The 12,990-nt window shown below is 44.4% G+C and overlaps 1 protein-coding gene across 3 annotated transcripts in view; it reads left to right on the top strand.

Moving 5' to 3' along the window:
• Positions 1–12,990, top strand: part of LOC138095891 (GATOR2 complex protein WDR59) — a 66,532-nt gene that overhangs the window by 43,116 nt on the left and 10,426 nt on the right. Inside the window, exons 11-17 of one of the 3 annotated variants that reach the window (XM_068991836.1) lie at positions 2,183–2,262; positions 3,182–3,314; positions 3,449–3,573; positions 5,456–5,620; positions 8,364–8,459; positions 8,615–8,771; positions 9,432–9,501. In XM_068991836.1, the coding sequence (XP_068847937.1) occupies positions 2,183–2,262; positions 3,182–3,314; positions 3,449–3,573; positions 5,456–5,620; positions 8,364–8,459; positions 8,615–8,771; positions 9,432–9,501 (826 nt within the window). Of the gene's footprint in view, positions 1–2,182; positions 2,263–3,181; positions 3,315–3,448; positions 3,574–5,455; positions 5,621–8,363; positions 8,460–8,614; positions 8,772–9,431; positions 9,506–12,990 lie in introns of those variants that run through there. The other 2 variants (XM_068991837.1, XM_068991838.1) reach the window with 2 other exon arrangements.

Genomic DNA, 12,990 nt, shown 5'->3' with positions numbered 1-12,990 from the left:
TAAAAATAGTTTAGGTTTATTTGTTTTTGAACCTTTTATAAATATAATCATCCTTCATGCATTCTTTTATTTTCTTTCTTTCTCAACCTAATGATGTTCCATTTCGTTTTTGCTGCCGTGTCCTCTTAGTCATTTTTTATTGGCCCACCTCAGACTTTGATGTTGGTTTTCACTGTGGTGAAGGACCTCTCAGAGGTAGGAAGAGAATCAGGATGTTGTGGTCCGCGGGGAAGGATGCTTCGTGAAGGAAGCGGAGGTCATTGGTTTCAGGTTTTGCTGAAGGATCTCCACACAGAATAAGAGAAGTACTTAATTGTGTAAGTAGGTATAAATAGGAAGCCGTATGATCATTAAGAAAACAGCTCCAAAAGCACATTGAGGAGGGAAGCCTGATTATAAGACAGCAGAAACAGAGGCAGCAGGAACTGGTTTTGTGAGTGAGGTTGCCTTCAGAGGCAAGGGCAGAGGCTGCTTCCCTCTTGATTTGAAGGCAAGGAGAAGATGAAAAAAGAGAGTATATAGGAAAGCAAAGGTCTTTTGAAAATGGGAAGGAATAGGGCCAAAGGCCCAAGTAGAGGAATTGGGTTTAGAAAGGAATTAGGCATAACTTTTCTTCAATATCAGAGACATGAAAAGAGGCTGGAGGGGACTTCCCTGATGCTCCAGAACATAGAAGACTGTGCTTCCAAAGCAGGCGGTGCGAGTTCAATCCCTGGTCAGGGAACTAAGATCCCATGTGCCTTGTGGCTTGCCCCCCAAAAGAGAAAAGAGGCTGGCTGTAGAGTCAGAAAATTGTTGCTATGGACATGGGCTGGATGGTGGGACTTATGACAGGCAGTAGCTCAGAATACTTGCTGTCTTGCTTGTTGTGCACAGGAATGTATTAAAACATTGAGTGAAGGCTTGGCTGAAGGCAGCGACAAAGAGAAGGAACGTTTTTTGGTAAACTGTTATTTTTGTATTGAAGTATGCCTGACTAAGTGCGACAGTTTCAGGTGGACAGCAGAGGGACCCAGCCACACATATACAAGTGTCTGTTCTCCATTAAACTCCTCTCCCATCCAGGCTGGACTTGAGCAGAATTCCCTGTGCTACACAGCAGGTCCTTCTTGGTCATTCGTCTTAAATACAGCAGTGTGTACATGTCCATCCCAAACTCCCTAACCATCCCTTCCCCCGATCCCAGAGAAGGAACTTTTGGCCCTGACTGTTCTCTGTTGCCTGTTTCCCCATGCATAAAATGAGGGAGTCAGATGAAATTACTTCCAGGTTGTTGACTCTCTGAAGATAACCATAAAGAAGATTCTGGATACTACAGAATCACCCTGAAATGTCCTGATCTTCCATAAAGCTCTTTTAGAAACCACCTTGAACCTTGTTAGAGTAATTTCCCTTTGACTAGCCCTGTTGTGTGGAAATACAAATTCAGTTAAGACTAATAAAGATCGATTATTCCTTTTATGATGAGATGTGTAAAATCTTCCCATCCCAGGGATCGAACCCCCGTCTCTTGTATCTGCTGCATTGGCAGGGGGATTCTTTACCACTTGCGCCACCAGGGAAGCCATTCCCATCTATTCTAAAGAAAGAAATGTTTTAACAAATACAAGAGATTTGGTAAATAACAATTTACCAAAAAATTCTTTTAAACAGTAAGATGTCATGATGCATTTAAAGCAGTATGTTTTACAGACAGCCTATTCATTCCCAGCTCCTCTGGAACAGAAAAGATAGAACATTTGTGGAGGTGAAAGTTCAGTGAGACCTTAAATTCTAGCATCACTCTTCACCTGCTAATTTGCCGGCTTTTATTTCACTTCGCTTAAGATTCTGCTCAAATGTGACTTCCTATGAGAAGTCCTGTCTAAAAATGGTTCCCCTGTCGGTCTCTATCCAGTTACCCCACAGTGGTTTTTAACAACTCTCTCACCACCGGGCATACTGTTGTTTGTTTGCCTATTTCCACCGTTTGAATGTGAGATCTGTAAAGACAGATTCTTGATTCATATTGTAGTCCTAGTACTTCGAACAGTGCCTGGCATATCGGAGGTGTTCCATAAATATTTGTTAAATGGACGAATGAATGAATGAATGAATGAATGAATCTCCCTCCATCTCAACCTGGAACAAATTTGATGTTGAATCCAGGAAAACATCAGGATTCTTATCTGGTGATTTCCAGGGTCCAAGGACTACCAACTGGTTACGTGGTCACGGGATCAGACCTTGAGAATGTGGCGGGTGGATTCCCAGATGCAAAGGGTATGTATTCAGTGTTGTTGTGGAAGAATGTTAACGGGATATGCCAGAAACTTAAAAGATTTGGTAGTTGCAGAAGTTAGAGGATACATGATAGATGTTTAATACGTACTGGCTGGTTGGCCAAGTGGCTTGGGTTTACTGCACTGAGGCTTTGAGGGCTTCAGGAGCCAGCGTCAGTGTCAGAACTTCAAGGATGCAAAGCCTGTGAATGTCTTTTTTTTCCTCTTGCCCTGGTCTAAGATAGTGTGGGTTAGAGTACTGAGAAGGTGGCCTGGGGGCATCGTTTCTTTCTCTCACCAATGGGCTAGGGAATCTACCCTGGCACAGGGCAGAGTCCTGCACATTCATCAGCAACACCTGTTGTGTGAAGCCCTTTCCAGTCTGTGCCCCATGAACTGTATCTGTGCCTACGTGAAGCACCGTGGTCCCAGGTGCAAACTGCTTTCCTGGCCCTCACTTTGCCCTGCCCCGTTACGGGGTTCTGTCTTCTCACCCAGTGGCAAAGTTCCTTGAAGGTGGGAATGATGTCTCACTTATATTCCATCCCACACAGTGCTCGGTACACAGTGGATAGAAAATGCCGAGACAGATTTGCTAAACTGCTTAGGACCAAGTCACTCTTGAGCATTTTGGTGAAACATCATCATCTTACTGCTGTTTAAATTTTTTTCCTCCAGAAAGTACCATATGCTCCAAATGCTTTTAAGTTATATTTTTGCTCTTGGCTGGCTTGATAACTCCATCAAAGCTTGAAGTTTAAAAGGTTTTCTGAGATTTTCAAAAACTATGAACCTGATAAAACATATTCTGGGGTAGAATAATAGTCTGTTTTCCTGTGTGTTTAACCAGGGAGAGTAGGGTATGGGCAAAACCCATTTTGATTGTATTGGTTTGGGGCTAACATTTCTCTCCTTTGCAGCTTTGTGCAAATGACATCTTAGATGGTGTTGATGAGTTTATTGAGAGCATTGCCCTTCTCCCGGAACCTGAGAAGATCCTTCACACCCAGGACACAGATCACCAGCACAACTCCAGCCATGGGGAGGAAGAAGGTAATTGGTCACCCCGATGTTCTAGGTATGGTGCCCCTCTCTGCATCTCTGAGTTGTGGTAGATACCCCCAGAACTGCTCTCTGAATGCATTTCAGAAATGTTTTCCAATAAGTGACCCTGTCTCTCCTGCTAGTCTTAAAGGAAGACCCCCCAAGCAGTCTCTTGGAGGAGAAGAAATCAGAGCAGCCGGGCCTGCCTCAGACTCTGCAGCAGGAGTTCTCTCTGATCAACGTGCAGATTCGCAATGTGAACGTGGAGGTGCTCAGGTTTTCTGTCTCTCATGCTTGCGGTTGGTGGCCGAGGGGACTGTTTCAGCCATGATTTGGGCTAGCAAATGGCTTTTCTGCTTTAACAGGGAAGTCTGTGTCCTTGCTTTCTTGTTTCGGTTTTGTAAAGAAATAATTAACTGTTAACTAACAACTGTTAGTTGTTCAGTTGTGTCCGACTCTTAGCAACTCCATGAATTTTCCAGGCAAGAATACTGGAGTGGGTTGCCATTTCCTAGTCCAGGGGATCTTCCCAACCCAGAGATCGAACCCTCGTTTCTTGCGTCTGCTTCATTGGCAGGTGGAGTCTTTACCACTTGCGCCACCAGGGAAGCCATTCCCATCTATTTTAAAGAAAGAAATGTTTTAACAAATACAAGTTTTTTTCCCCTTTACGCTATTGTGCTCTCATAAGATGAACTAAGGGATAAACGGATGCTCGTATGTCTTAAAATCTCCTTAGATGCTCCAACACTTATTTGACCCTATGTGAAGGTGCTCAGATCTGGGAAGGTTTAGTGTTTTGGCGGAGGCTGCTGGTGAAGTTAATGGCAGGGCTGAGTTTGAAAGCCAACCTCCTTATTCTCCAAGGTTCTTTGTGCTTGCCTTACCAGTTGGTTATTTCCTTGGTGGTTTAGATTCAAAGTAAGAAGGTGACCCAGCCTCTTTGTTCATTTAACTTGGAGACGCTTATTTACATTTTTCCTTTAGGGCGGGTATTGAAACACTTGGCTTCAGAGAACTGAGTCGAAGGAGTTTTAAACTTGATGAGTTTTGCTTTTGCCCAGATTCCATTAACAGTAGGCCTGGGTCTGCGCACTTAGTTGTCTCCTTTGGCCTTTAAAGCAGCTCTGAATTAAGTGGTCTTATCCCCACTTTACAGACGAGGAAATAGAGACACTAAGAAATGGAGTAACTTGTCCGAGCTGAGCAGGTGTTTGAATCCCAGTCTCCAGGCTCCCCGCACGTGTGGCTCTTTTCACTGTCCCCCCAGCTGCCGTCTCTAGTTGACACTACAAGAAATTGAAAGGGATAATGGCCTCTCTGGTGGACTGGTTATCTCTGTCAACTCAGTTGTGTTCCCTCTGTCCCAGCTGAGAACAGCTGGGCTGCCCAGTGATCTAGCCCAAGAAGGAGAGTTTGGTTCCTTTCCCAGGACTGCTTTTTAAAAATTACCGGAAGGGACTTCCCTGGTGGTCCAGTGGTTAAGACTCCGTGCGTCTGCCGTGGTGGGCACAGGTTCGATCCCCGACTGGGGGACTAAGATCCCACATGCTGCGAGGCACAGCCATAAAAGAATATAAAATAAAACAGAATAAAATCACATACCACACAACTCACCCTTTTAAAGTGTATAATTTAATGGTTTTTAGTACATTTACAAACCCATGATTTACAAATCATCACCATTGCTACTTTCAGAGTGTTTTTCATCATCACCAAAGAAATCCTACATCCCTTCGCAGCATCTTCCTGTTTCCTTTCTCCCCAGCGCCTGGCTGATAGACACTCAACTTTTTTCAGTCTCTATGGATTTTCCCAGGAGTGCTTTTAACTTGAGTGAGGTTTTTAACATCTTCCTGCTTTGTTTTCCCATCTCCAAATAAATACAACAAGTTTCAGCCTATCTCACAGCTTCGAGATAAAGCTTTTCTAAGTCAGAACACTTTGAGCTTATTAAACCAGTGCTAAAATTAAAAACCCATTTTGAAAAAGAGTTGTCCACACCTTCGCTATTATTTGTCTTGGGAGACTCTCTCCCTTGACTCTGTTACCAGCAACCTAGAGCATTCTGTTACCTCATTTACACCTGTTTGCCTCTGAAGACCCTTTGCAGTTCCTCTCTAAAGCAGCTCTTGATTGGTCCCCCGCAGATGGACGCAGCAGACAGGAGCTGCACAGTGTCGGTGCACTGCAGCAGTCACCGCGTCAAGATGCTGGTGAAGTTCCCCGCGCAGTACCCAAACCACGCCGCCCCCTCCTTCCAGTTCATCAACCCCACCACCATCACGTCCACCATGAAAGCGAAGCTGCTCAAGGTGGGCCTCTGTGTGTGCAAGTCCTCCCTGACGCCCTCAGGGTCTGAGTTGAGTAGTAAAGTTGAATGAAAACACCTTTGTTAAGATTTGGACGTCATCTGTCCTTCCTCATGTGAGTTTTAACAGTTGTATTCTTTTTGTGTAGAAAATCCCGAGTGTTGTTTCTTAATCTCTTTGGGTCAGGGACCTACCCCCCTTTGAAAGTTAATGGAAATCATAGACCCTTTTGCAGAAAAACTGGCACAGATGTTGCATGTAGCTTCAGAAATAGTGCATGTAAATAATAGGCAGTTCTGTAATTGCATATAATCTGCTCACAGATCTCATTAAAGCTATGAGATCCCAGCTTAATACAATACAACTTCATTTATTTGGAAACTATAGGCAAAATATATTCTGAAGCTACAAGATAATTTCTAATCAGAAAAAAAAAAGTATTTAAGGTCATTAAAAAAATCTGTTCCATAAGAAGAGATGTTGTCACTTAGAGTGAGGCTGGCTTGCTGGACACATTGGGACAAGTTAGGTGGGGTGTATGATATGACTGTGGTACCTGAATGAAGGGGAATAGCCTTGTTGCAGTAGGGGGCACCCCTTCCAGGGCCTGAAACTGGGCTCTTGGCTAACACTTGGAAATGAATTGTCTGAGGAGATACGCGCTGACAAAGCAGGAGATTTTGTTGGGAAGGGTGCCCGGGAGGAGAGCAGGAGGGTAAGGGAACCCAGGAGAACTGCTCTGCCATATGACTTGCAGTCTTGGTTTTATGGTGATGGGTTTCTGGATTGTCTTTAGCCAGCCATTCTGGCTCAGAGTCCTTCCTGGTGGTGCCTGCCTTGTTCAGCCAAGATGGATGCAGCGAGAAGGATTCTGGGAGGTGGTCGGACACCTGGTGTCTCCTTTTGACCTTTCCTGCACTCTTCCGGTTGCCGGTGGCTTATTAGTTCTGTGTTCCTTATCAGGGCCTCCTGTCATAAAACAGCTCATGCAAGTGGTTACTATGGTGCCTGGCCAGGGTGGGCTTCCCCTAACAGCCTGGCGTTTCATCTTGACCTGGATAGGTTCGGAAACTTGATCTGTCAGTTCACACAGAGCTGATCAGGTGGAATCCTCGTAAAAATGGCCCGAAAGCTAGGATGATAATGCCTTCTTCCATCTGAGCGGCATCATATGTGAAATCAGTGAAAATGTCCTAAGGGCACCAGCTTGACCTGATTGCTGTTCATTTTTTGCCTAGTTTGTATTATACTCACTTGATTGTTCCATCTTCTTGGGGTATGATAGGTAACCAGGAAACTTTAAGCTTCGTAAGAGTCTCTGAAATGCTAATTACTCAGGTTTTGTGGTATTTGACATCTTGTCCTGGTAATCTGAACATTTTGTTGCCTCATTTGAACATATAAAGAAGAGATTTTTCTATTGGTATAAAAATGATAGGATAAGGAAGTGCTTTAAAGGTCTAGTTCAGTGGTATCCAATAGAAATGAAATGTAGAGTGCATGGAATTTTCAATTTTCTAGTAGCCATCGTAAAAAAAAGTAATAGGTAGATTAATTTCAGTAATATTTTTATTTAATCTAGTATATCCAGAGTGTTATCATATCAACATGTAAGCAATATAAACATTATTGAGACAGCTTTCTCTTTTTTTCCCTTTCTTATCCTAAGCCTGCAGCTTTTGGTGTAAGTTTTGTGTTCACGACACATCTTGGTCCAGACTGCCAAGCACACTTCATGTGCTTAGTAGCCCCATGTGGGTAATGACTTCCGTGTTAGACAGCCCAGGTCCAATTTGCATGCCTGTCTTCAGTATGTGTATGCCAGTTTATACGTATAGCTGCTGCTGCTAAGTCGCTTTAGTCGTGTCCAATTCGGTGTGACCCCATAGACGGCAGCCCACCAGGCTCCCCCGTCCCTGGGATTCTCCAGGCAAGAATACTGGAGTGGGTTGCCATTGCCTTCTCCAGTGCATGAAAGTGAAAAGTGAAAGCAAAGTCACTCAGTCGTGTCTGACTCTTCGAGACCCCATGGACTGCAGCCTACCAGGCTCCTCTGTCCATGGGATTTTCCAGGCAAGAGTACTGGAGTGGGTCGCCATTGCCTTCTCTGATATCTATAGCATGTACTTTAAAATGTCAGATTTTATATTTTTAAAGGATCAAAAAAAAAGGTACTTTCCAGTTTTCACTAAAGTGACATCTGGGAATTCACTGGCAATCAAATGGTTAGGACTCCGTGCTCTCACTGCCAAGGGCCTGGGTTCAGTCCCTGGTTGGGGAACTAAATCCCACAGCTGCAAGTGCAGCCGAAATAAAACAAAAAAGATGGACTCTATTCCCTCTGTCGTGTATGTATCACTTTGAGCCGTTTTCAGTTCAGACTGGAGGATGTTAATTCCAAGTGGTACTGAGATTTCTCATGGAGGAGGGTGGGGCGGGGGGAGAACCAAGGAGTAGAATTCACTGTTAAGGAAGAATGGTCATACTAATACAAGAAATGTGCCATCTCAAAGCCAGCGTGTGTGCGTGCCCTGGCAAAGGAAAGGGCTTCTGGAAGAGCATTCACAAAGGAGTCTTCTCTCTGAGCCTCTTGGACAGGTGGAAAGCAGCGTGTTGTGTTGGCAGCCTCAGACACAGCCACACTCTGGTCACCGAGCGTCGTCACTGCTTCCAGCGCTTCTCACAATAAAAGCAAATCGGGAGGAAGTTTGTTGCTCTTCTTGACTGTGTTTTGTGCCTTTTCTAGATCCTGAAAGACACTTCCCTGCAAAAAGTGAAACGCAACCAGAGCTGTTTGGAGCCCTGCCTGCGCCAGCTCGTCTCCTGCCTGGAGTCTTTTGTGGTGGGATCCTTGTTACCTACCTCTGCCTGGGGCTTTTGTTTCCTTTCTCCTTCCTAAAGTCCTGGGCTCCCTGATCATGTAATAATGCATCCTATTTTGTAATTCATCTTGAAGACCGATTATGGGTTTTAGTCTCTTTGACTTTAAAATTTCAGAACCAAGAAGACAGTGCTTCCAGCAACCCCTTCGCACTCCCGAACTCCGTCACGCCGCCCCTACCAACATTCGCCCGGGTGACCACTGCCTACGGGTCCTACCAGGATGCCAATATTCCCTTTCCCAGAACATCTGGGGCCAGGTTCTGTGGGGCAGGTAGGTTTTTTTTGGTTCTCTGATTCTAGATTTGAGACAAAGAATGTCTCTATAAAAATTTCCATCAGAAAATTTTTCTTAATTTCTTGAGAACTCAAAAGATTTCCGTCATAGTGTTATCTGAGCTGGATTGGCATTTACAGACATATTCTAAGAATGTTTAGCAGAATTATGGTCTTAACTTTTTTCATTCTGATGAGTGTGAATTTGAGTCTTGACTCAGAATATTGAGAATGTATGTAGGAAATATAAAACACCTGTGAAAACTTTTCCAAACCACATACATCCTTGTCTCTCCTGGATCCTAGAGATTCTTTTAGGGGGCGCTGCACTGGGTTTTCGTTGCAGCGCACTGGTGCTCTGGCTGTGGTGCTTGGGCTTAGTTGCCCCAAGGCCTGTGGGATCTTAGTTCCCCAACCACCCACATCCCCTGCATTGGAAGGCAGATTCTAACCACTGGACCACTAGGAAGGTCCCGATCTTGGAGATTCTGATCTTTGTCTTAAGTATGGCTGCAGTCATGAGCCCCTGCAACTTAAAATACTGTGTCTTATCCTTCAAGTATGTTGAAGTAGAAAAAAGATTAACCAGTACCGTCTTAAGATTTCCCACGATCAGCTCAGTGACCTTGATGTGCATGTGTGATGTCTCCTTTGACAGGGTATCTGGTGTATTTCACAAGGCCCATGACGATGCACCGAGCAGTCTCTCCTACTGAGCCTACTCCGAGGTGAGTGGGAGATGCAGGCGTAAGCTACATTCATGGGCCAGAAGTGAGCAGACATGTGGGAATTTGCTTTTGGACAGTTTGTGTTAGTTATGAGCAAGTGTTCATTATAAAATTTATTCCCAAAAGATTAAGGTTCATTAAACTGCACCTAAGCTGAGATTTCTACTATTAAGTTACTACTGGGAGGAATTGCTTGATAAAAGTGTGTTTGTCAAAACAAGGCAAGTGCTGTTTTAATGTGCTGTCCCCGTATTGCTAAAGTATTATCTGAACGTTAAATAAAACTAGAAAAATAGCAAAAGAGATTATTTATAGTCCCATAACACTAATAGGGTAAAGTGTACCGTCTGGTGGCTCAGATGGTAAAGAATCTGCCTGCAGTGCAGGAGATCCGGGTCAATCCCTGGGTTGGGAAGATCCCCTGAAGAAGGGAGTGAATGGTTACTCACTCCAGTATTCTTGCCTGGAGAATTCTATGGACAGAGAAGCCTGGTGGATATAGTCCATTGGGTCGCAAAGAATTGTACATGACTGAGCAACTAACACTTTCACATTTTTCTTTCAACACCAATTGATCATTCTTAACATTTATAAATCTGCCTAATTCTGGACAGTTCATGTATATGGCATTATATGTGTGTTCCTTTTTTACTGACTCTTTTCACTTAGTATATTTTTAAGGATCGTACATGTTATAGCCTGTATCAGTTATTTCTTTTCATTGCCAAATATTATTCCATCACATGTGTATATACCATGTTTTTTTATTCATTCAGACCAGTCAGCAGACATTGGCATTGTTTCCACTGTTTGACCATTACAAATAATGCTGCTATGAACATTCTGTACAGATATTTGTGTGGATATGTATTTTTTCATTTTTCTTACATATATACTTCAGAGCTGAATGACTGTATCATATTGTAAATTTTTTTCTTAATTAATACACTTTATCTTTTAGAGCAGTTTTAGGTTCATAGCAAAGTTGAATGTAGAGAACACATACCCCTGACCCCATACATTAACAACCACCCCCATACTAGTGGTTTTTTAACTTAAATATTATGCCTAAGTCTTTTGGTTCTGCAGTCTGATGGCCAGAATAACTTGGAAACACTCTTGCTACAAACACCTGGTTATATTGTATATGATATAATTAGCAAACTTCATAATGAATAGCTAAGCTAACAAGAAAGAAAGTTCATGAGCAGATGCTACTGCTGTCTTGGGAGTCTGCCTGTCTCTGCAGTAACTCAGGCAGATGAGAAACTGGCCCCACAAGAACTGGGAGTTAAATGCCAGAGAAGCCCCTTCATGACACCAGGTTCATTATTCCAAAGGTTGGACTAGAAAACAATCACCTACTCTTAAAGGGAAACCACAAATATCTGTATCTGAACTTTGGGTCAGCAGGAAAATGTTCCGATTAGTATGTTTTTTCCTACTGACAGTTTTTTGCTGAGGTATAATTTAGGGTACACAAATGTGAAGTCTGTGCCGTGATGACCAGCATCTAGGTCAATAAACAGCATTGCCCTCACCTCTCCCCAAAAGTTCCCTAGTCCCTTTACCTGGAGGAAGCGACTCTTCTGCTTCCATCAGTGAAGTTTAGCCTGTGCGTGAACTTCATCTATATAGAATCATGCAGCATATAATGTTTTATGTCTGGCTTCTTTTGCTCAACTTAATGTTTTTAAAATTGATTTCCACATTATTGTGTGTATCAGTAGTCCCATTGTATAACAGTAATATAATTTATTTATACTTCTGTTGATGGACATTTGGATTATTTCCAGTTTTTATTTTTATTGTATGTAGACCTACATATACAGGTCTTTTAATGTCCATGTGTAATAATTTCTCTATCCAAGAAGTAGATCTCTAGGTCGTAGGATATGTGCCTGTTTAATTGCCAAATGGCAGTGTTGTGCCATTTTATACTCTTCAAGCAGTGTTTCAGGATTCTGGCTCTTCACATCCTCTCCCAAACTTGGTGTTTTCAGCCTTTTCAACTTTAGCCATTGTGGTGGTGTGCAGTAGTATTTCATTGTACCTTTAACTTGTGTTTCCATGATAATGACTAATTGTAGTAGAGTGGCAGCTCTTAATATGCTGCCTTGGTGCAAGCTGTAACCCCCTCCTAGGTTACCTTGTGAAGGTTCCTGTGGGCCCTGAGCAGTCGTCCTGCTCAGTCGTCGGTTGGTACCTTATTGGGCCTCTCCCCCAAGCGACCAACTGTCCGTGAGTGACCATTGGTGGTCCTGCTCAGCCATTGGTTGGTGTGCAGTGGGCCCCTCCCCCAAGCGACCAACTGTCTGTGAGTGACCGTGGGTGGTCCTGCTCAGCCATTGGTTGGTGTGCAGTGGGCCCCTCCCCCAAGTGACCAACTGTTAGTGAGCGACTGTTGGTGGTCCTGCTCAGCCATTGGTTGGTGTGCAGTGGGCCCCTCCCCCAAGTGACCAACTGTTAGTGAGCGACTATCAGTTGGTTCATTCAGCCTACAGTCAACGGAGTGGTGGTCATCAGGCTGAGTGACCTAAGAGGCAGATCCCAGTCTTCTCCCCAGAGCCCTTCAGCTCACCCACTGGCCTCCGGCCCAGGCCTTGAGGTGGCAGTGAACCTCTCCGCCATTCCTGCCTCTGGGACCTAATGTCAGCCACAGTCCGCGTAACCTGGTCCCCACCATTTGGGCGGCCTGAGGAGCCTGAGGGCCAGTTGGGTCTGGGCACCAGACTCTCTCAGCAATGACAGCTGGGGACCTGGCCCTGAGGGAGCCACCAACTGAATATACCTCCTCATAGCCAGGACCTGGACCTCAGAGAGTGAAAGTTTTGCCGAGAGACTGTGATCTTTCTTGTCAGAGCAGAGAATAATGTTTGTCTAGGAGAAGGCATGGCACCCCACTCCAGTCCTCTTGCCTGGAAAATCCCGTAGACCTAGGAGCCTGGTGGGCTGCAGTCCATGAGGTCCCTAAGAGTCAGACACCACTGAGCGACTTCACTTTCACTTTTCACTTTCATGCATTGGAGAAGGAAATGGCAACCCACTCCAGTGTTCTTGCCTGGAGAATCCCAGGGACGGGGGAGCCTGGTGGCCTGCCGTCTATGGGGTTGCACAGAATCGGACACAACTAAAGCAACTTAGCAGCAGCAGCAGCAGTTGAGATTTACAGGAATGTTATTACCTGACCTCAAGAACACAGGATCTAACACCAAGAAGTTTGCCGCAACTGACCCCTCCCCTCCCTCACTTTTCCTGTAAAAGGGTTTTGCTGAGAACTCTCGGGGAGTTTGGCGCTTTTAAGGGACCAGCCATCCATCTCCTTGCAGGACCCTCAGCAAATCTTTCACTGTTCCAGACTCCGACATTTTGATATTGCTCGACCTCCCTGTGCATCGGGCACATGGACTTGCGTTTCACTAACATAATGGTTCGTTGCTGTTGTTTAGTTGCCAAGTTGTGTCTGATGCTTTACGACGCTATGGACTG

The sequence above is a fragment of the Capricornis sumatraensis genome, chromosome 20, assembly GCF_032405125.1.
Source record: "Capricornis sumatraensis isolate serow.1 chromosome 20, serow.2, whole genome shotgun sequence".
In the NCBI taxonomy this organism is placed as follows: Eukaryota; Metazoa; Chordata; class Mammalia; order Artiodactyla; family Bovidae; genus Capricornis; species Capricornis sumatraensis.
This window is presented reverse-complemented; position numbering and strand designations above follow the sequence as displayed.